This window comes from Lonchura striata, chromosome 2 (genome assembly GCF_046129695.1).
Source record: "Lonchura striata isolate bLonStr1 chromosome 2, bLonStr1.mat, whole genome shotgun sequence".
In the NCBI taxonomy this organism is placed as follows: Eukaryota; Metazoa; Chordata; class Aves; order Passeriformes; family Estrildidae; genus Lonchura; species Lonchura striata.
Window position 1 is genome coordinate 26,758,194 of NC_134604.1, and position 22,805 is coordinate 26,780,998.

Below are 22,805 nucleotides of genomic sequence, written 5' to 3' on the forward strand. Positions count from 1 at the left end.
AAACTCACTCCCCCAATGCTATAAGGGTGCCTCAGACACACACTGAGGCATTGCATTGCTTCTAAGAGCTGCAACAGGAGAGGTGAGTCAGGAGAGCGGGGAGCAGCTGCAGCCACTCAGCCCAGATGGAGAAAGACCTCGGGAGGCTCCCAGTGCTGCAGCACAGCTTCCTCCTTCTCAGCACAAGCTAGTGAATGTTTTCCTCACTGTTTCCCCTCCTGTGACTTACTGCTGCAAGATTCAGGGATGTGGTCTGTGGGTCTGCCTCAAGGCTGACACAGCATCAGGCCCCTTAGAGCATGGCAGTGAAAAAGCAAGAAAAGCAAATTGCAGGAATAAATTGCACACAGATTGCACCTGTAAGCTACATCTCCAACAGCATCTCTCCCAGGATCTCGAAGCACTTATCACTTGGGTAGGAGTTTAGCTTAGTGGCAGCCTCAGGATGGAGGTTTCATGGAGTTTCATGTTGTACTTTCAGTGGAGGAAGTGTGGGCAGCGACAGGGGCAGATGGTTTAGGAAAGTACAGCATGCCAGGGAAGAGCTGCCACCCAGAGCACTGCAGTGTGGATTGCTGCATATGTCTGTGCTGGACAGAGCTGTGATGGCTGCGGAAGGAGGAATGTCTTAACCAAGGCAGCAACTCCACTGCCATGTGGCTAGGAACACAGACGGTCCCAGTCACTGCCTTCAGGAGGGGTAAAGAGGGCTGTAGCACACCGGGTACTCCACTGACCCCTCCAATAAATCTACTGCAGATGCTTTATCTGAGAAAAATATCTCTGCACAGATTCACTTGCCCCAGAGCTGAGTCTCATTGCAGAAGTGTGCAGCTTTTTCCAGAAGCCAGCTCTGACTGTGGCATGAGGGGAAGCATCTTCCTGCACTGCTGACTCTCAGCACCCCCAGTCCAACCACAGGACAGACTGACTAAACTGTGGCTTCTGTGTGTAGCAGTGAAAGAGACATGTCAAAGGTTGTGGACATAAAAAGGGAGAGCCTGGAGTATGAGTAAGCAAAGCCTGAGTAGTTTGAACTTCCAGAGATTCCAGCAGCCTTGGACCTGATCTCTTACTCATGCTTTTCCACTCCAGAGAGAACCCCAGAAGTCAAAGTCCTTAACCAACCTCTTCTAGAGAAGTCCTAGGGTTAGGGTGTTCACTCAAGGATTGTCTGCAGCTCACTAACCACCCAAGATACCTGTGGTTAATTATCAGTCAATTAACTCCTCCTCAAGTTCTTCCCCCAGCCACAGGAGGATAAAGTCTCTGCCTTATCCCAGGGAATTCTGAAAGATTCAGTGCCTTGCAGGCGTAGGCAATCAATTTCTTTGGTGTGGATTTTCCGAAAATCAAGGTGCTGCAGAGCTGGAACAACCCAGCTAACTCATCCTTGGAGCAGGGTAATGCTTCTGCCAGTAGTGCAAGAGGAATTCAGGCTTCTGCTGAGCCATCCGTGGGGAAGCATGTCACCATTTCCTGACACCCACACGCTGGCTTTCATCCACAAGCACACAGAACCCTTCTGTGCTGACCATACAACCTGGGGACTTCATGCCTCCAACATTGAGGATGGATGGATGGATGGATGGATGCCTTCCTGCCATTAAAGGCAGCCTAGGATGCCAGGGCAGAATAAGAGCAGCCCTAAATACACTTGGTGAAGAGCAGCACTTCATGCCCTGCTCTGGTTGGGGGAGAGGTGCAGGAAGACATAGCCAGTGGATCTGCACTGCCATAAGCACAGTAGTGGTGAGCATGGCCATAGTCCTTCTGGGCACTGAACTCAACCACTTGGAATGTCCCCTTGGCAAAGGGAGAAGCAGGGTGAGCAAAGGCACTGGCCTTTTGCAAGTGCCTGCTGCTTTGCCTGTGTTCAGTTAGCCTGTGTGTTCCACTTTGTAAATGTCATTTGGGCTGTAAAATGTCACTTGATGTCTTCCTTTCCAAGGTGTTTTCAGAAATGCCTGCTCTAGAAAGAAATGTGGCCAAGACCTGCCAGCTACCCTGAGAATACAGCCCTCTCTTATTCTCCAAGAGCACTTGCCAGCCAAGGATCTCAAAACATTTTGCCCTGCTTACTGCATCCCACAACAGGAGCTTTGTTATCTGAAGTCAAACATGACCAACAAGTCCCCACCTGAGCCTGGGACTATGCTACTTTGTGTGCCTCATGGTTTGCTGAGAGCTGAAACCTCTTCAGGAGAAACTCCTGGAATATGGCAGTCACAACCCTGGGAAGGATAAGGGAGGGATAGATGTGTGCTGTGCAGCCCAGTGCAAGGACAAGTCTCCTACAGCAGGGCTGAGGTGTGACAGCCCTCACTTCTGCCCTCTGTGCATCCAGCCCCAGCTGGGAGGCTGAAGGAAGAGCTGCTTGTCACACCCCGCTTCAAGCAGCGTGGTGACTTTATTATGGCCGAGAGACAGCTCCTAAGGGAGGGAGGTAGAGGAAAACTGAAGCGGGCTGGTCTGCTCCCACACAACCTGCTCCGAGGCAGAGGCCGCCAGACAAGGCATTGTCTGTGGCTGTTCATGTGGCAAGGAATGGCCCAGCGGCTGCTCAGCGGGAAGTGGTTACACCGACATCACCATCATCCCACATCAGGGAAACTGAGGCGCGCAGTGGCGATGCGCGCATTAAGTATCAACTAGGGGACCGAATTCCAGAAGCACTGTGGCCGCTGGGTTCGGGCTGTGACTCCTAGATTGCTTTATAGATAGCCAGCCCGCGTGGGTTGTAGCCGTGGCAGGTGTCTCTTGCTTGAAGCAGCCGGAGCGGGAACTCACCCCAGCACCGGCCCGCGGCAAGAGAGATCCTCGGCACGGGCAAAAGAATCCCGCCCTCGCCTTGGGCGGGCAGAGCAGCGGCCGGCCCGGGGCAGGGAACGCTCCCCGCTCGAGGGCGCAGCGGGGGCAGCGCTGCGGCCGTGCCCGGCCCCGCTCGCCTCTCCCCCTTTTCCCGGCCCGGGTCGGCTCCTCGCCGCTCCTTCCCCCTCGCTGGCTCCGCGCTCGCCCCTTCCCCGCTTAAGGTGGCCCCGCGGGATGCGCGGCGCGCAGGAGCCGCTGCGGGCGGCCCTGGAGCTCCCCCCACCCCCGGCTCGGGGTGGCCTTAAATCGGCTCCGCGCCGCGCGTAGCCGCATCGCCGCCGCCGTCTGAAGGCGGGCGCCGCCATCCGCCGGCAGCGCCGACGGGCCGGTCCCGGTGCCGCTGCCGGTGCCGCTCCCAGGGCGCAGGGAGGACACGCCTCCGCCCGGCGGCGGGCGATGCTCCCCCGGCAGCCCCCGGCGCGGTGCCGCCCCGCGCCCGGCGCCCCGGCGTCTCCGCCGTGACCGGCCCATCTCGCCAGGTAAGCGGGAGACCCCGCGCTCGGGCACCGGGGCTCTGGGGGTGGGAGCAGCGCCGGGGATACAGCGGTGACCTTGCGGTCCCCCGGCTTGGCGCTGGAGGGATGCCCTGCCCCGCGATCGGCAGCTGTATCCCCGAACTTCATCCCTGCTCAGCGCCAGAACAGGCTCCGCGCTTGACGGGGAGCCCCCGTCCTTGCATCCCCCCACACCTCGGTCCGGACACCTTCCAGAGGAGCGACATCCCAATCTCAGGCTGGAATTTTCCAGCTGTGGGGAGATGCCCTCATTCCTGGTGTGTGTCCACCCAGAAATCTCGCCGCCGGGATCTCCGAGCATGGGTACCCAAACGCCAGTCCCGGGCACGCCGCTGCTCCCGGAGAGGTTTTATTGCGCCTCTTGGTGACAAATACCGGAGAAGCCAAACTACAGAAGGGCGACAAGGGGGTTTGTGTGCAGGCACAGGTTGCCTCGCTGGGAAACGACCCCAGATGGGCGTCCCAGTGAGGGGCTCTGGAGAGGTGGATTGGGAGAGGGCAAGAGTAGGAGGTCTGGGCAAGGGTTCTGCCCGGTTCTACCCCTGCATCGCACACGGGCATCTACCGAAGGATGCAGTTGCTGGTTTTCTGGAGCAGTTTGGGGTGAATCTTGCTAGACAAGTTGGAAAGTACGGGTTTTTTTGGCCTCCCGCTCCAGCCACTAACCCATCCATCCTCGGGCTAGGGGAGAAGAGGGAGAGGCTCAGCAGCTAATTCGTGACAGAGAGAAACCCCTCAAGGTGCTGCAAATTTGGAGAAAAGCAGCCAGTTCCTCAGTAACTCCTTAGGGAAAGCTGCCAAGGGGCAATTTCTGTGCAGCTGGAGAGAAGGGGTGTTGGAATCAGCAGGGCAGCACCAAGCATCACCATAGCAGAGCAATAATGACAAGCTATAAATACCTGTCCGATAACTTGAAGTCCACACATCTCAGCAAGTGAGTGGGGGAGAGCGAGCGATGCAGCCACTGCAGGTGCTTTCAGCTCATTTTTTGGTGCCAGAGGAGGCTTCCTTGTGCAAAGCACATATGCAGAGAGTGTAGCAAGGTACAGCAGATTCACACATGAGTCTGATCACCCACTTCTGCTTGGGCTTAAATCTGATCAGGTGAAAAAAGGGAAAAATGGATGGGGAGGTTCACACCTTTTACCTCTGGACAGCCAGCAGAAATGCAAGGCATTGACCCACTAGCCTCAGACAGACTAGGAACAGGGGCCATATAGCACTTCCACAAACTGGGAGATAGGTGCACAGAGACAGCAGGATAAGAACCTCACAGAAGGGAGGCTATCATTATTCCAAAATGTAATTCCTCAGTAGGAGATTATGGGGACCTCAGTCTCAGGCAATAGAGAGGGTTGCAGGGCAGGAGGAGGCCACTGGCAGAGTTGTATGTGACAGCCTGTATCACATCTGTTTGCAGCCATGCATGCTGCCAATCCCCTTTTCTCCACACCCTGGAGCAGGATGTGGGGGCTCAACCACCTTTGCTTGGTGCCTGCTCCATGGTTTCCTGGAATCTCTCTGTTGGCAGGCACACCAGGGATACAGCGCCAGTAGCTGAGCCCACGCTGTGCCTGCCTGGTGTGAGGCCAGGAGCTCTATGACTGTGATTCCTGCCCTCCCTCCCCCTGTCCCTCCCAGGAGTGACTTTGGTGTTGCTTTCAGGGCACTTCAGTCTGCATTGATTAAGGCTCCACAGAGCAGATAATAGTACAGAGGTAGATTTGCAGCTAACACATCGTATCGAGTGTTTCAGGAATTGGGTGAGATCAAGTTAAAGCTCTTCTTTGGCATTTTGAGTGCAGTAACAATAAGAGTAGTAATAATAATAATAGTAATAGTAATAATAATTATAATAATAGCGAAATCATCTAGGCAACCTTGCAATCCCAAAGCCATTCAACCAGCTAACACAGAGCACAGCTGAGATGCAGCCACCTTTACAACAAAGGGCCTCAGCCTGGCTTGCCAAACACTTGAACAGCCACGGGATAGAAAACAAAGCAGTTGGGCTGAGGACACTTGCTCCCACGACAAGGGTTTTAATGAGGGAAGCTCCCGCACCTTTGGGCTTTGTTACAGTGTCATCTGGGAAGACTGTTGCCTAGGGAGCTGTACAGAGCTATACAGCAGCTAAATGTACGCCAGAGAGAAAACACTTCCACAATGTACAGCCCTTAAATTCATATTCTTTCCATGGTTTGGGAATATTTTGGTGCCTAGTGCCTGTGTTCTCTAGTGACTTCTTCCCTGCAGAGTGTCCAAGGTTGTACTGGACAGCTCAAGGCTATGGTTCCTGTGTACCCAGCATCCTTTCTTTTTGCCTATGAAGCACTGGTAAAGGTGCTTTTTGGCAGGAAACTTGGCTCTGCTTCAGCAGTAGACCAGGAGATGTCCTTAGTGTCCGAGACCAAAGTTGTACCTAGCAGGCAGCTTGCTGGCAGGAGCCTGCATTGGATTGTCTCCAGCTGTACCCCTGGATGGCTTTCCTCCCCTCTTCACCATGGTAATCACCTGCCAATGACAGTTTGCTCTACACATCCCTGTGTTTCTCAGTGCCTTCACAACTCCAGCCTCGGCTGCCCCTCTCTCCCAGGGTGCTGGTGCTGCAGGCACAGTCACCTCCTGCTTTCCTTCAATGCCTCAGGAGGCAATGTTTCTGTTCCAATCATGAGAAGCCACACCACAACTCCATCCACTTCCTGGAACTACTTCCAAGGCCTCTTCTTCCTCGCCTTGAGCACTTTTGATGGTCTTTCCTTGTTCACAATACTTGGGAGCAATAAAGACGTGTGCTGCAAGCCTTCATATGTATGCCTACAAGGGATGAGATATTTGATAGGCTTCAAAGATGCCCTTTACTGAGCATGCAAAATTGCTCTGAGAAAGCTCTGCCATTATTCTGCAGGATGTACACAGGAAAGATGATATCTGTCCCCTTCCTCCTTGTATCTAATTGTTCCTAATAAAAGAAGAAGCCTAAAAATGAGGTAATAAGCCAGACTGGAATCTGGGTCCCACACACCTCCAGGGCCCTGGAGGAGTCTGAAATCACTCTGCCCTTTTTGCTCTTGGCCTTTCTACCTAATAATAAGCATTACGGTTTTCTTTCCCATCCCAAGATCTCCAAGCACTCTGCATGTGTGATTAAGAGCACTCCCTGCCCACATACAGAGCTGTTTGTCAGGATGACTACCCCCTCTTTACTAGGGAGACACGGCAGCTCATCACGTCAGAGCTGAGACAGCTCCAGATCATCTGTCTAACAGGCAAGAGGCCCCTGCGTCTCTGGGAAGCACTTGCTGGGAAGCAGCTCAGCCTGACAGGACTGTGATTTAAAACCTACCAGTACCACAAAAGTCTAATAAATACAGGGCATGGATGAGACCTGGGGCTCAGCACCCTCATCTCAGGTGCACACATGACTGCCTAAGACCAAGCTCTTTGAAAGGGACACTGGTCAGACCCCACTGATATCTCCAGGTTGGGGCACATCTCCAAACCGCACCTCAACCTGCGGTCAGCACACTTATGGAAACTTGGTCCTTTAATCTTTCATGCTGTTTTAGGCTGTGCAGGCTCATAATTAAGAGCTTGAAATCTCTTCTAGCTTGCTGTCATGTGACATTAGTGTTCCCAAAGGCCTTTCTTTAAAACTCGAATTTATCTACTTTGCTAACATTCCCAAGTGTTCAGTCAGCTACCTTGTTGCCCTCCTCCACCACACAGTGTGGGGGACTGTCTTCCTGCCTGAGATGAAAACATTGCACTCTGCAAATTCCTGGGATATATAAAATGTGATCTAAGTTTCCTCATGAGATGCAGCTTCCCAGGTCTGAGACACAGAAATGGGATCCACGGCTCCAGCAAAGGGACCTTCAGATTTTGTTTGCTGTTCATCCCCACTCTGATCAGGTAATCCCACTAATGCCTGGCACACGTAGAGAGATTCCTTAAGATGGGGTTAGTTAGCTCAGGAAGGCACATGAGAAGGGACATTGGGGTGGAAAACAAAGCAATTGACAACACAGAAGAGGGAGAATGAATGCTTCTCTACAGGGCTTTTCTCAGTAGAGGAATTGGACTGCATTCAGGAAAACATGAAAGGTAGCAATTTGATGATAAAAGTAAGTATTTTCCCATGCTGTGCATTGTGACATAAGGAAGTCTGTGCTACAAGATGCTGCTGGTGCTGAGTGTAGGATTCAGGAAGAGGAGAAATTGTGACGGATAGTAGGTTGTTCATCACTGGACAGGGCAGTCCACTTGAAAGATATCTAAATCTTCAGGGTTCAACCTCTCACATCCTCTAGCACAGGATTATTTATACCTTCCAAAACCCCCAAACACTGATCAATGTAAGACGAAGGACAAAAGGACACAGACGTGTTTAAGTGAAGACCACTAGGGCATGTTTTAATTTCCAGGCAGAAGCAAAAAAAAAAAAAAGGTTATTTTCCAGCCTGTGTGCTGACACTTAGCTCTTGTAGGCTTGGGTTTTGTCAGCTGGAGCAGGTTCAGGTTAACTTCTGCTGAGATTTGATCTGGTCCAGTGGTGCTTACGCTGCCACTTCCCCTGCCCGTGTTGTGGATTTTAGCAGACTGCCAGCGTCCTGGCAACTTTATGTGGTGCTGGTCTATGAATAATGCTGCATTGCAAAAGGGAACGGTTTTCTTTGGATGTTACCTCTTGTCAATGTGAACAAGGGCATTTATTCCCAGTACAGCCAACCTCCAGCCAAGCAAAGTGCTGGGATTACTTGGAGCTGAACAGGGTTAGCAGTCGGGCAATCTCAGCTCCAGATAAAAGATTTTAGAGCAGCAGTGTTGTCTCGTTCTGTAAGTTCACGGTGGGTCTGTGTGTGGGAGTACAGGGCACATGGGAACTGTGATTTGCTAAGCAAAGCAGGATTGCTCCTCAGCAATCCTTGTGTGGGAGAACTTGGAGTAAAAGCCAAGGGCCAGGCAGGCAGCAGTAATTTGCAGACCCTGCCTCCCCTGAGGTGATGCTCCCCTGGGGCGTTGCAGGGATGGCTGCCTGGCTTCTAAAGACTCTGTCCTTAAGGGCAGGGTTTTAGCAAGGTCCTCTGCTCCCAATAAACATGTCCAAATGCCTCTTGATAGAAAGAGCATAGCTGACCCTTGCCTGGCAGGAGTAGAGGTTGCTGGCTCCTCTCCCCCTCCATGCCTTGTTTCTTAAAGTAGGATAGTTAACATTCATCTTGTCCTGACCCTCCCTCATTCTGAAAGCTAAAAACAGCTGTAATGGGGTATTTCTCCTATGACTGGCAGATTTCATTTATTTTTATGGTTATATCCATAGCTATGAGTTAGACAACAGTGCCAGGCTTCATGGAAGCCCTGACTGTGACCACAGCAACGGGACTGACATTCATTGGGGTAATACTGCACAAAGTGCCACTTCAGAGACCAGTGCTGGGTGAGCCTGGGTGGCAGAAAGGGATCTTGTCCCCTCTGCTATGCTGGGCTGCCTTCCTCACTGGTCCAGCCATTGTCTTCATTGTGTTTCCCCTCCACTTTCTCCAGCACAAATGTCAGGGTGATCTTAACTTTCTCCCTGCTGATACTTCATCCCCTGGATCCTTCTCTCCCGAGGCCCTTCCCCCAGCCCAGATCCACACAAAGGTGAAAAGGAAGGAGACGATGACTTTCCTCTATCTGCCAGCTTCTCTCTCCACCTCTGACGTGAATGAGGCCCTTCATGGTTTTCTCTTGAGCAAACACAGATGCTTTTGTTTTATGGGCTTGTGGGACGGGATGGAATTAATAAATCAGAGCGCCAGTGCTGTGCCGCCACATTCCTGCAATTTTAAGGCAAGATCACACACACAAAAAAGGCAGAAACAAAATAGGCAATCTCTTCAGAGAGCACTCAGATGATTTGATTGTGCCTCCTGCTTGCTGTCCCACTTGGGTCTCCTGCTTCCTCACCCTTGTTCATTCCTCCCCCTTCTTTCTCAGACTTTCACATTCCCATTAACCTCATTTCTTCTGTTCTCTTTCCCTTCCTCAGGAATCACTTTCAGTCACACCTAAGTTTCTCACCTACTCCTATTTTTCTTCCCTTGTCTTCTTTTCATTTATGTTTCCTTTACCCTTACCCCACACTAAGGTGTGACCACAGCTTGTGCATCCAGGTATGAAGTTCAAAGTCCTGCATGTAAGCCAAAAAATCAGGAATGCCTCAGGTTTTCACTGTGGACTGAAATGTCTGCTCTTACACCTGCTTCCTTCACCCCACTTCTGTTTTTCCTCCTAAGAATGTTGCTGCCTGAGAGATTCAGTGAATGACTCTGGGAATTAACCACAAAGTATTACTGTTCTCCTCTCAGACGTGGTATTTAACAGTGTTCCTTCGAGCAAAATTAGATCCTGCCCCAGAACTGGCAGACCCTTTCCTTCCTTGAAGGATAACCAGAAATGCTTTGCCTAAAATTAATTCTTTTAAACCAAATGACAAGTTCTAACATCTGTGCTTGGCTACCACCAGGTGGTAAGGAGCTAGGAGAAGATCTTTTTCCCCCCTGTAATTAGCTAACTGTGTGTGGGGCTTCAGAAGGACAAAGTGAACTGTGTGGTTAGTACAAACTACCAGCAAGGGGCTGAGACAGTTTTATTCTCTGTACTGGTTGTTTTTTCTCTAATGAGCTTAGGCACTTGAAAGTCATTTCCCCAGAGTGCTTATACATTGGTGTGCTTATCTCACCTGTGGGGGAACTGAGGCACTGAAGCAGGTGAAATGATTTGCCCAGATTCACATACTGACGCATCGTTGAAGCCAGAAAAAGAACCAAGAAATCTTGTTTCACAGTTGACTGCTTTATCCTCTGGCCTCAGAGGAGGCTAGCAAAGACCTTTATCTTGTTTAGATGAGTGGATAGTCATTCCAAGAGGGCGCTGGGGCAAGGATATCTTTCTGTACTAATACATGTCTTAATGAGTCCTGTTGCTAAGCGGCTTCTATGATAGATCATGCATCTTCTTCACTAAGCATTGAAACAATTTTTTAATCATTAAAGCTAATACAGAATCCTCAGAAACATCCAAATCTCACAGCAGGGGCTGAAATTAGCAAGCAAACAGAAACTAAATCCTGATTATCCCTGTGCACCTCTACAAAGCCCACAAGCAGCGTCTGCTGAAGTCAAACACGAGCCCAGCTGAGCTGTATCTCAGGGCTGTGTTGGGCAGTCAGAGGCAAGCTGGCAAATCCTGCTGCTCCACGGTCCACAGCAAGTTTTTTCCTCCCTCTGACATGTGTGTCAGCTCCTCGTCTCCATGGAGCAATAGAAAAGGAGGTAGGAGTGTTAATCATTGACCCCAGATAGCTGAGGCATCCCCTGGCAGATCTTTAGGAAGGAGAAATTATTTGCATTTTGTCAAGTGTTATTAAGTGGCAGATCTCAGCCTGGCTGCCACAACAATATTCCCCAAGCCTATTTTTGTTTTCTTTTTGCCCTTGGAACCACCTCCTCCATCCTACTCCCACCAACCTCTTACATTTTCTGTTTTGTGAACAATTAGTTATTTCAGGTGTTCTCTCCAGTCAAGTCCCCTGCTCTGCCTTAACTCACATGTCTGCCCTCTAACATGGAATACCAGCCCCTCTTGAACTGTAGCAACCCACAGGCTTCTCCATAACTCCTCCAGTAATCCCAGTGTGTTTCCCATTCTGGTTAGCAACTGTCACACTGTTTCCTATTTTTCTCAAACCTACAGTGCTCAGCAGCATGTCATCCAATTATAACAGGAGGGTTTTTTACAGCTAAAGTGAGGTCTCTAACTTTGTGTTAGAATAGGACTCTTGGAGCATTAGAGAAAACACAATAAATCTCTTACTACTTGATTGATATGCATCACCAGCTCCATTACAAGGGAACAGGACCATTACAAAGTCACAGGACACCCATAAGCATTTTTCTAAGATCATCACTGCTGACCTCTGTGCAGACTTTTAGGGGTGAATATACTTTACCCCAAAGGATTCTTTGGGAAAGGAGCATTTAAAATGGCTCTTACCACCTCAAAGAGCCTCTCTTGTCACTCTCTTTAAGAATAAATCCAAGACTGTTCCTGTATCATGGCCAGTCTTATCACTTGTGCTCCTAGGCATGTCAGTCTGCTAGACAAACCCCATACACATCTTCCCACCTAGCAGCCTCTCCTGGAGGTGCTGCAGAGGATGCTTGTGGCTTTTTTGTCAACACCAGCTTCTGTTCAGTGGTAGATAAGCTGCCATCTCAGCAAGTTTTATTCATAGTCCATCAAGCCATGCCATGCCAAGCCAAGCCACACTTGGATTGTAGCTCTCTTGAAGTCAAACCAAGTCCTGGAACTGTTAAACACTTTTGCAAAGTAGTCACTAGGCAAGATTTCTGCTCTTGTGTACTCCCTTCTGCACTGCACTTACCAGACTGATAAAATCTGATACCAAGTATTTCTTTCCTAACCCAAACATTGGTCCTAACCTGAGCACCAGAACAAACATATGTGGCCTAGAAATAAGTTACAGCAGCAGAAGCAAATTCCAGTTTCTTTATTCTTCCTTCCCAAGCAGTTTTTGGATGTTTCTTCTGCCTAGAAGCTGTTGCTGACCCTTCAGGGATATTTTTTGCAGAGCTGGTAACGGATGGAGGTAGTTCACATGTGTCTGGGTGAAGCTAGGAATACCCAACCTGGCTTGTTGACCTCCACAAACATTCTCATAACCAGAGAGAACTTTCCTTCCCCAAGCACAAGGAGAGAGCCAGATTCATCCCCAGAATCAGGAGAGATTCATATCCACCTCTCAGATTTACAGCAGCAGCCCATTTTTGGTTTTAAGAAGAAACCACTCTTATCTGACCTGATTTTCCAGGCCAACTTGGTCTGCCTTGGAAACTCCAAGGGCTCTCAAACTGCAGAGAAGGGTTCAAAAAAAAGCCTAGTTCATCTTCCCTCTCCAGCCAGAAGTATCTATTCATGAGTTATTCAGTCCAAGGCCAACTGGCAGCCCATGGATGTGGAAGTAAGGTAGGAAGGACAGGTAAGAAGGACAGCACTGCCCAGCACACCCTGAGTGCAGAGGTGTAAGAGCTGGGGAGACACATCTCCCAGGGTTATTATGGTTGTATTTGTGCAAAGATGATACTCCAATCTCAGGAAACAGATAGAGCAGGCAACTCCCCAGCCTGGGGGAGTATCAACCCCCTTTTGCATCCAGGCTTCGGGCAGCCTGAAGCACACAATTTCAACAATAGAGCACAGGCTGACCTCCCTCCCAAGGGAAGCTTTGTAAACACTACATGCAAAGACACTTTCAGACCAGGCTGCTTTCACGTGCAATTAAGGAACATGGCAGAGAGGAATCCCCATACAAGCAAACCCTATGGCAAGCCCCATGCACTCTAAGAGAAAGAGTAGTTTGTTTCTCAGACTGTGAGCTCCTCTGCCCTCAATTCCCTCACAGCCTTCCTTGCCTTCCCAAGAGACTCTTCCATTTTAACTGTGCAAGACATGGAAAAGCAGAAACCAAAACCCACATCCTTTTTTTCTGGTAGGCTTGGATTGTTGTTAGAAAGGGGCATGTGACTTTTGCTACTCCTCAGCTCCATCTGTTCACCCAAATGCATCCACTACTTACTTTTTCTACAACATAAAACTTACTCTGATCATGATGCAGGGATATATGCTAGCAGCTACTGCCAGTGCCCAAGTTAGACATTGTTCCCCTGGCATTCCCAGAAGGTGGGAATTGCATACGGGTCTCTTGATCTCAAACATCTTGGTGCATGATTTGGATGTGGCCTGCCTGTAGTCCAGAGTCAACAGCTTCCCTGTTAGGACAGGGAAGGACAGCAGGACAGTCCTAGCTTCCTGCCCCTCTTTCTTTTGCTCTCTTCTTCCCTTTTTATTTCACATGCAGAAGGCAGAAAAATAAACACTGTCTGCTGACTCTAATTTTCATTCTAGTGCTTCTTTTAATCAAGTCCAAGCTATACAGATCAGCTGTGGCATTTAAGGTACAAATCAAGCAGCGGACCATAACGTTTATCAATTGCAAAAGACAATTCTCTAGGTGCCAATTTATCCATTCTGCATTTGTTTCTAAAAGTGTCCTCATGACACTTGGATGCTGCACAGCAAGTGGCAAAAATAATGAGTGCTGATTATTTATTTGGAGGAAGAAATCAGAATTAGCATTTTGGACGTCTCAGCCAGTTACAAAGCGAGCGTATTTTACACAGCTCAGAGAGCTGCAACAGCAACAATGTCCATCAAAGACACCAAAGTGGTGTTTCTCTTCTCTGTCACCTCACACAACTAACACCTGCATGATGTGGCATCAGTGCTGTCCAGTGTCCTCTCTGTCTTAATCTATATGGAGCAGCCACCCACCAGAACATTCCACACAAAGCTGCTGTTTGCACGATGCTTTTATTGATCACATAATTCAGCCAGCATTCCCAAATAAAAACTCAGGGGGATTCTTGCCTTTACCGTGCATTCATTCTCTGCCCACAGTTCTTTCTGTACAATAACAGATCAGGGCTCTGATTCTTCAGGGGGCCAGCGTGCACATGTAACCATTAAAATGCCAGTGCTTTCACAGATTTTGGGAAGCCAGTAGACATATTTAACTACACTGGTGTTTTAAATGGCATAACTGCTGCCCCACTCATTTGCACTGTGATTTCAGCCAGAGCAGCTTCTCCGTTGCTTTCTTTTGCCCTCCCTAGGAGTAATGGGGCAGTCCAACAGGGAAGAGCATTTCAACATTGCCTTTGAAAGCAGGAGGAAAACAAGCTGTCTAAATCAATCAAGAGTGTGCATTAGTGATAGCTTGTTCCTCTGGAGGTCTGCATTTGATGTCATATTGACACACAGCTGAGATCAAAGCCTCTCTCTGTATCCTGGCTCCTATCAGAGGAACAGCATTGGCCTTTGGGCCCCATATCTTTATTGAGCTCGTGATCAATGTGATTTCCCCCCCCCCCCCATAACAATCACCTGTGAAATGTAGTTATCCATCAAATAATGCCTAATATCTTTTTCTCTGAAAAAGTAATTCCTCTCCATCTTTGAAAATGTTCTGGAAGGCAATACTATGGTTTTTTCCTTTCTGCTTTTGTAAAAAAGCTGTAAAATGACAGCTCCCACTCCTGCTGAACAGACATCAGCTGTTAACTCAGTAGGGAAAGCTCTGAATGAGATATACAGAAACTTTGGAACAATCCACTATTGTTTTTGCTTCCTTAGAATTATTTTGCCTCCTTGGAAAAAGAAAAAAAAAGCTTTTTTTTTTTTTTTTTTTTTTTTTTGGCTAATGCAGATATTGGGCTGATTCATGCTGATACGTTTGGAATTATTATTCTGTAATAGTCATCAGCATCTAAAAAGGACCTCAGTTCTGCCAGAGCTCAGCAGCAGGGAACAGAAGCTGATGTCTGAATAAGCCCCCGAGTTCCCTTTCAAGACAGGACAACTCCAAGCTTAGAGCTCTTTCAGGAGAGAGCAAGCTTTCTCAGGAGACATCTGGTACCCCCTGCTTCTCTTCGGGCCTGAGCTGCTAATCTTTCTCTGGGTATTTCTGGCACCCCTGGATTACGGCTCTGCAGTGCAGGGAAATCGTGATGGGGCAGAGGGCTGTGTCCCTCTGAGTCACAGCCCACCCTTGCCTATGCTCAGGGGGCAGGAATGTGGTGACAGGTTGTATGGATCAGCAGTGAAGGACATTTGGGTCTGGGCTGATTAAAAATAGCCTGGCTTAGACCTCCTTTTTCAGGCTCTGGAAGGCTCCCTGCAAGGACGGGCTTTGCAGCCAAGTTCAAGGTCTAGTCTGTATTCAAACTGGGTTATCTCCATTCCTGCTGATAGCCCAGATAGGGCCTGGATACCCTTGATCTACCTGGGGATAGCAGGCTGAGCCACGTGCTGTCCCTAAAGTACTGGCTCCTGGGGGACCTAGCCAGCAGATTTAATTAGCTCTGTCAAAGTTTCTTTTTTTGTTTTCTTTTGGGTTTGTGGCTTTTTTTTTTTTTTTTTTTGGCTCAAAAGAAATCCGTGTATAAAGCATCACCCTCCTTCAGTCCATGCTCCCACACACAAGCCACATGTTTAGGACAAGGATGCTCTTCACAAAGGTGCCGTGTCAAGCTGTTCACAGACCAAGCTTTGAGGAGTGCTCAACTTGGCTTCACATGGGCAGTGGAGGGATGGGGGTTGTTCATGGTGTATTCCTGAGGGACAAGCCTGGTTTCTGGGCTGAAGTAACTGTGCTCCCATATGGTGAAGGGATCAGAGGTGGCAGGAGAGGATGAAGCCTTTCTTTGCGTCTGAGAAAAAGGTGCATGAGCTTGGGAAGGGCAGCTGTTTCATTGGGAGTGACTCAGTTCCTGGGGAAGTTGTCCCCACAGGAGCCTGCGCACCAAGGGACAGAGTGTTGATGGAGCTGAGCCTTGAAACTGCACAGCTGCTGGTAGTTCTACTCTTCCTGCTGTGGGGAAGGACCTGGCCATCCTTCCCTGTATTGTTTATTATTTGTAGTTCCCTGGGTTTTGTCTCTCCAGGGGACTCTGTTAATTTTCCTTTGCCCTCTCTCCCCATGAGCAGTAGGGGAGTGCTCACTTCATTCAGATTGCAGGTGTCACTTGCCTGCAGCCCTTCACCAGGTCTGCAGCAGAGGGACGATTAAAACCCCCAGCAGAAAAGCACTCTTACACCTTGGGACAGAACTGCAGTTTCCTACTATTACCTGGGCTACTGGGAGGTCAAGATCCCAGTTATGGGATCAGAGCCTTTCTCTTCCCTGTTCCATCCACCTCTCCTATGAAGACAGTCTGAAAGAGCTGGGGCTGTTCAGCCTGGAGAAGAGAAAGCTCTGGGGAGACCTCAGAGCACCTTCAAATACCTAAAAGGGGCTACAATAGAGCTGGAGAGGGACTCTTTACAAAGGTCTGTAGTGAAAGGATAAGGGGGAATGAGTTCAATCTGAAAAAGGGTAGGCTTTGGTTAAATATTAGGAAGATGTTCTTTACTTTGAGGGTGGAAAGGAGCTGGCCCAGGTTTCCCAGAGTTGTTGTGGATAGCCCATCCCTGGAAGTGTTCAAGGCCAGGTTGGATGGGGCTTTGTGAAACCTGGTCTAGTGGAAGGTGTCCCTGCCAACAGCAGAGGAGTTGGAACTAGATGATCTTTAAGGTCCCTTCCAATCCAAAACTGTCCAGGATTGTATGATCAACATTTCGCTTCCTACAAAAACTGCTTCTTTTCTTTTTTCCCCCACTTTGTTTTTCAGCCATCCAGTTTCAGCAGGGTTTAGGGGAGAAATTGCTACTTTCTGAGCAGAAAACCAAATCTGCCTTTTCCCTTCTCTTTCCACCCCCACAAGAAATACAATTGGATCTGAACCCTCAGGCACTATCCTTTAGATCTAGCCTACCCTTTCTGTCCTACAACGATGCCATTCCTGAAGACCTGTCTGGGGGTCGGAGGAGTCTCGCTACTGAGAAATGCCCTGTTTTGGCTGTGTTTGCACAGTAATTACCCGAGCTTATCCCAGAGCAATAACCCATTCCACCCACTTCTGTGATTCCTTGAATCCATCCTCCCACTTTATCGCGCACATCTCAACCAGGGAGGCAGCTGCCTGGCGAGGGGAAGCACTGCAGCATCTCGGACTGTCTCAGTTTTTAGCACTATTGTAGTTTTGACTGAAGGCTCTGATGGGCCCAAGGGAATGGGGGAGAGGGCACAGCAGCTTCCTGTGCATTTCAGCAAGGCAGAGACTGAGCCAGTGCTGCTCACCACAAATACCGGCGCTGCCATGAATTATGCATTCCTTGTTTAAAGAGAGGTCGCTCTCATCAATAATTGAAAGCTCCCTGCTCTGCCTTCAGCATCACATCTCCCACACTGGGAGTTAGGGAACTCATGAAATCTGCATGGACTTCCTCAAGGTGGCTAGGGGCTGGTGGAGAGAGGCAGCAAAACGCAGGCAAAACAAACCAAAAACCTTGCTGACAGCTTTGGTGTGGGAAATTAAGAGTCATCCGCAGCTACCTGCAGCTCTGCTCCAGCCCTGCTCCTCACACCCCTGACTCCTCCCCTCTCCACACCTGTCTCCTCCCAGGGTACACACAGAACAGCAGGCTTGAAAACATGGCTTAAACCAAGATTAGGGAGTGTGTCTTGAAACTTTTGGCTCCGTTACCTGAGAGTAGTTTGCTTTGGGCGCTTGCCTAGAAAATCCTTACACTGGATGGCAGGATGTTCCCAAGGGATAGTTTGAACTGTGAAATTTGTCCCTCTGGGAAGGTGAGGATCTTTAGAGCCTGTGTCTCTGACTAGAGCTGTACGGTCCTGGACCTGGGGTTGGTCCAGCATTCAGAGTCTTGTAAGCCTGGCTCAAACAGGACAGCTGCCCTGAACCAGAGGCTGGAAAATCATCTCTTGCAGAGTAAACTTTTCAAAGAGTTTGGTTTGGTAGTTCTCATTCTGGATGAGAATGAGTGGTTCTCATTCTGGATCAGGCAGGCAGAGGGCAGAACCAAAACCTCAGAGAGCTACCAGAGCCCGTGTGATCCTAACCATTCCTGAGCTATCACAAAGGATGTAAATTGAGCAGCTTCTCAACAGGGCTGTTGAGAACAGGGCTGGAAAATCAGAGGCACTGGAATGCATCAGCCTTATACCAGTCGGCTGCATCTCTCCCTAACTTTCACCCTTCTGCCATTCACCCAGCATGTCCCTTCACTCTGCAGCTCAGGGAGAAAGTCATTCCCTGGGTCATTTTGTAGCCTGGAATCCTTATCCCTCTCTCAATATCTGGGTTGTCCTGCCTGTAACAATTTGTACCCTGTTGGTAATTAGTCAGTAACAGATTAAGAGATTGGTCACATGTGATGGTCTGTGCCTCAGCCAGATCTTGTTTCTCTTCAGCATCATTCCAGGGAATCCAGCTCTTCCCCCAGTGTGCTTCTCTCATTTTTTTCTCCTGAATCCTTTCAAATAATGCCCCCTGTGTCAGAAGAGGAGCTTAAATGGAGACTGAGTGGTGTTGCATCCCAGGAGCTGAGAAGTCTGACAAAGCAGCATGAAGCCAGAGTAGTATGAGAAACATTTTGTCCTATCATACTCAGCTTTGTGCTCTGTGTGTTTGTTTATTTTTTAATGGAGAGCAGAAGATTGATGGATGAAATTAAGAAGAGGGATGTGTAATTGGAAAACAGCTCAAGAAGGCTACAGGCAGCATATTGAAGGCATCCATCAAACATTCAGCTAATGTTGTTAAGGGTGTGTAACACAAACAAGGGCTGCAGGAGACACTAGGGAAAAAGAAAAAAGGAAAGAGAACGCAGAATAGGCAGGACAGGAGAAATAGCAAGGGAGGAGAAGAGCCAGCAAGAGAGTACAATCAATAATATTTGTATTGCAATCACATCCAAAGGCTCCCGTTGGGATCAGTGCTGGACTGTACAAGCACATTAAGAGATAGTCCCTGCCCTCTACAGCTTAAATCCAGGAATTACCAGATGAACGCAAGAGATGGGTTTAGATAATCACAAAATTTTCTTCTGATCTTGAATCTCATTTAACAGGATCTACTCCAAGAGGGGTTAAAGATAGAAGGAAGGTAGCTGATTGTGCCAAGAATACACACTGCAATGTTTGCCAGCAGGCATGCAATTAATCCAAGCCACTTAGGAGACTTTGGTTTTAATTATAAAAAGTAGGTAAAAATATGGGCAGTAAACCTCTGTAAGCCCCACTGGGGCCATCAGCAAGCTACCTAGAGGCATCCATATGTGACTGGATTTTGATGCTGTGTTTTCAGAAGGATGGACTGATGCTTTAATGGACCACTTTGTGGGAAATATTCCATGAGGGGTGGACATTAAGATAATGTAAAGGGCCTTTGTGTGGGTAAGGACAGAAGACAAAGGCTAAAATTATTAGTAAGCCAGGGGATTTCTGTAGTCCTGGAAACAGGGAAGAAAAGAGACTCTGAAGGACTGAGAAAAGGCGGGTGAAAGATATAAAGCAACAGAGAAGAGTATGCATGATGGATGCAAGGGGAGACAGTGGGGGAGACAAGGTAACATTTTAAAGAGAAAATAAAATATTTCAATAGAGATTTTTTTAAATGGGGTTGAAGTCAGCTCCTCTGTGAGGTTCACAAATTACCTGGGGCTTTATGCAGGGTTTAACTTGTTCAGCCTTGCTTGCTTTGGAAGCAATAGAGAGAAGATGCATGCAGAAATAAATGAGCAGGAACACCAGGGAAGTTGCACACACAGGCAGCATCTTCACTTGTTTGCAGTTTGGGAAGCATGAACAGGTCAGGCTGGAAGAGGGAGAATGAGAAAGAACTAGAAAAGGAATTTGTATAAAAGTCTTCCAAGTCTCATCCACTCTCCTCTGTGCTCTATTGGTAACACAGCTGTCACGTCTGCCTCCTCCTCTCTTTTCCTCCAGAAGCAACCTGAGTTTGCAGCAGTAGCAGGGATGCTGCATAGAAACTTCATTGCAGGGACATTTGTAATTGCAAGCATCCTAGAGAAAGCGAGGAGCTGTGATGACCCTGAGCGAGGGCCTGGGTGGGCCTAGGTATCTGTAGTTTTTAATAGCAATCCTTGGATTTCTTTTGTGGCTCTGTTGGTTCTCACAGCCATGAGTGATGGGAAGCTTTTACTCTGTGCTGCTACGCTGGTAAGAGAAAAGATTTCCTCTAGGGAAAGTAGTCTCTGGTGTGAGTAACATCCTGCCCTGTGTCTGGCCTGGATCTGTAGCTTACCAAATACCTATGCCTTTGGAACTAAAGCTTGAAGGATGTTCTTGTACCTGCCCCAGATCCAGTCACCAAACAGCAATGAAGGTAAGCAGAGCCAGCATGTTTGCTTGCACAAGGCTCCTGCTCACATCACCAAAATGCTCCTGTGTACCCCTGACCACGCAGCTTCCTTGGTCCACTTCTTCATCAGCTTTTTGTAGCTTGAAAGTAGTGAAATGGGCACCATGGTGTTTCCTGAGTGAGGAGGTAAGAAACATTAGATATTTGCACCGCTAATGGTTGGCTTGGGGAGCAGTCAGTGGGAATATGTTTCCCTAAGGGACTGCTCCATCATTGGTGTTGAACAAGGAATGAGCTTGTGTTGCAGTAATTTCCTTAATAGGGCTTATGAACATCCACTTGCCCACCAGAGGAGTTGCTGGGACATGCTAGTCTTCTGTCAGATGTGGCTGAAATAGGATTGACAGTTATTGGTGGTAGGGCACTGACAAACCCTGCAACTGCATATTCCTTGTTTTTTTCAGGACACCAAGGTAAAATGTCAGAGAAACAATTAAAGACACATTTTAAGAGGTCCCAGAAGATAAATTTAGATTAGCATCTCCTAATATCTTTCAGGAGTACCCTGTGGCTGCTGTCACAGCAGAGCCCTTTTAGACCAGTTGTCATATTTCTTTTTACACAACTCTCTAAGGCTGAAGCAAGATAATCCTTCCACTCTGGACAGATGAGGAGCTGCTGGATCCAAATCCTGGGCAAGGAATTGCTTTTGGACAAAATGTGCCTGTATCCCTTTGAGAACCTTGGTTTTAGCTGACTGGCCTTCAGTACACTAAAAATCCCTGGCCGAGCAGGAATTTAGAGCCAACCAGTTTGAACCTCCTTTCAATCTTTTGTATCAGCATGATGCCATCACTCCCTTCCCTCAAAATGCCTTCAGCCTTAGGAGTGCAGGAGGACCTGGTACTGCCTGGTGGGTACGCCAAAGTCTGTGATTTCAACAAAATGCTGCAATGGCCAAACACTGCAAACCAGAAGCAGAAAGGGATGAGGGATAATTAAACATTCAGCAGGCATCACCAGCACTGTGGAATGACCAAGGCAGGGATTTCATGGAACGCTTAGTAGATGATAGAATGCATGCCTGATTGCCTCAATGCATCTGCCTAAGGAGGATGAATTAACACTGCAGAAGTGTTAAGAGGCACTGGCTATCTAGAGGATGCCTGACATCTGACTGTTTTGTCCAGTTGCATATTCAGGCACACAAATTTTGCACACAGTTCTAAAAAGTTGCTCAAAAGAAGCAAATTAAATGGTACAACAAAGCTCAGGAACAAGCACAAGTCTCAAAGAGGGGGCAAGTAGCAGTCCTCTCCAGCTTCAGAATCAGCAACACGAACAACCCTAACTCAAGGACAGTGGTTTCATCATGGAATAGTGGGAGGTTCTTTAGAGCAACAGAAATAGCTAAAAGCTTCTATTCAGTTGCACCAGAGTTGGTCAAGTTGGATAATGGTTTGGACCTGAAGCGTTAATGAAGCTCCTTGTAAACTCACACAACACTTTGGTGGGCCAGGGCCAAACATTTGTCATGCCTCCCTGTATTTTTGGTGACTTGTATTTTGAAGGCCTTACTCTTTTCTCTTTTCTGAGAGGTAGAGAGATGCCTGGGCATTGGAAGCTCCCTGCAGCATGCTGAGGAGACGTAACCTTCTTACCACGCTCCTGATTGCCTTGCCATGGGCTCTTCTCCTAACCTTGTGGCACCAGTACCCAACCACCCACTACCTCAGCCTGCTGAGAAGTAAGTACAAAACTTCTCCTATCAGTGTGCTGGTGGCTGTGATGACTTCTCAGCAGGGATGCTCTCTCATGGGGAGGGTTAAACAAAGACCTGCCTGCAGGTCCCCTTGGAGTTTGCAGGAATATAAACTGTTGTTAAGAGCATGTTAAACATGTACCTGGCTTTGGAGAGAGGATGCAGTACTAACTCTGTACAGAGGCAGGAGGCAGCCTGATAGTCATTAGTCCTCTGTCATGGCTTTTTTTCCTCTTTCTTCCTTTGTTTTGTCCTAGAAGAGACAGATGAGAACGTGACCTCTAAAGCTCTCCTTAACAGTACATCTGCACTGAGAGAAGAAGTCTTCCCATCATGCACTCGGCAGCACCAAAGCATAGGGGCAACACCTAAAATCATCCAGAATTATGTGTACTCCAGGCCTCCCCCATGGTCAGACACCCTGCCAACCATCTTTGTTATCACCCCTACCTACACCCGGCCAGTGCAAAAAGCTGAGCTGACCCGTCTGGCCAACACCTTCCTCCACGTGCAGAACCTGCACTGGGTGGTGGTGGAGGACTCTCCACGGAGGACCAACCTTGTATCCAACCTGCTGGAGAAGGCTGGGCTCAACTTCACCCACCTCAATGTGGAGACACCCAAGAGCCTGAAGCTGGGTCTGTCCTGGATCCCATCCCACACCCCAAGGGGAACACTGCAGAGGAACCTGGGGCTGCACTGGCTGAGGGACAGCTTCAGCAACACCGCACCTCCAGAAGGAGTAGTCTATTTTGCTGATGATGATAACACCTACAGCCTGGAGCTCTTTGAGGAGGTAAGAGACAT

At 48.6% G+C, this 22,805-nt stretch overlaps 1 protein-coding gene across 2 annotated transcripts in view; it reads left to right on the top strand.

The window, feature by feature from the left end:
* Positions 1-3,118: 3,118 nt before the first annotated feature.
* LOC110480705 (galactosylgalactosylxylosylprotein 3-beta-glucuronosyltransferase 1) overlaps positions 3,119-22,805 on the top strand; it is a 28,079-nt gene continuing 8,392 nt past the window's right edge. The window contains exons 1-3 of one of the 2 annotated variants that reach the window (XM_021548845.3): positions 3,119-3,350; positions 21,839-21,983; positions 22,256-22,794. In XM_021548845.3, coding sequence (XP_021404520.2) covers positions 21,872-21,983; positions 22,256-22,794 — 651 coding nt within the window. In that variant the 5' untranslated portion in view covers positions 3,119-3,350; positions 21,839-21,871. Of the gene's footprint in view, positions 3,351-21,834; positions 21,984-22,255; positions 22,795-22,805 lie in introns of both variants that reach the window. The other variant, XM_021548843.3, reaches the window with a different exon arrangement.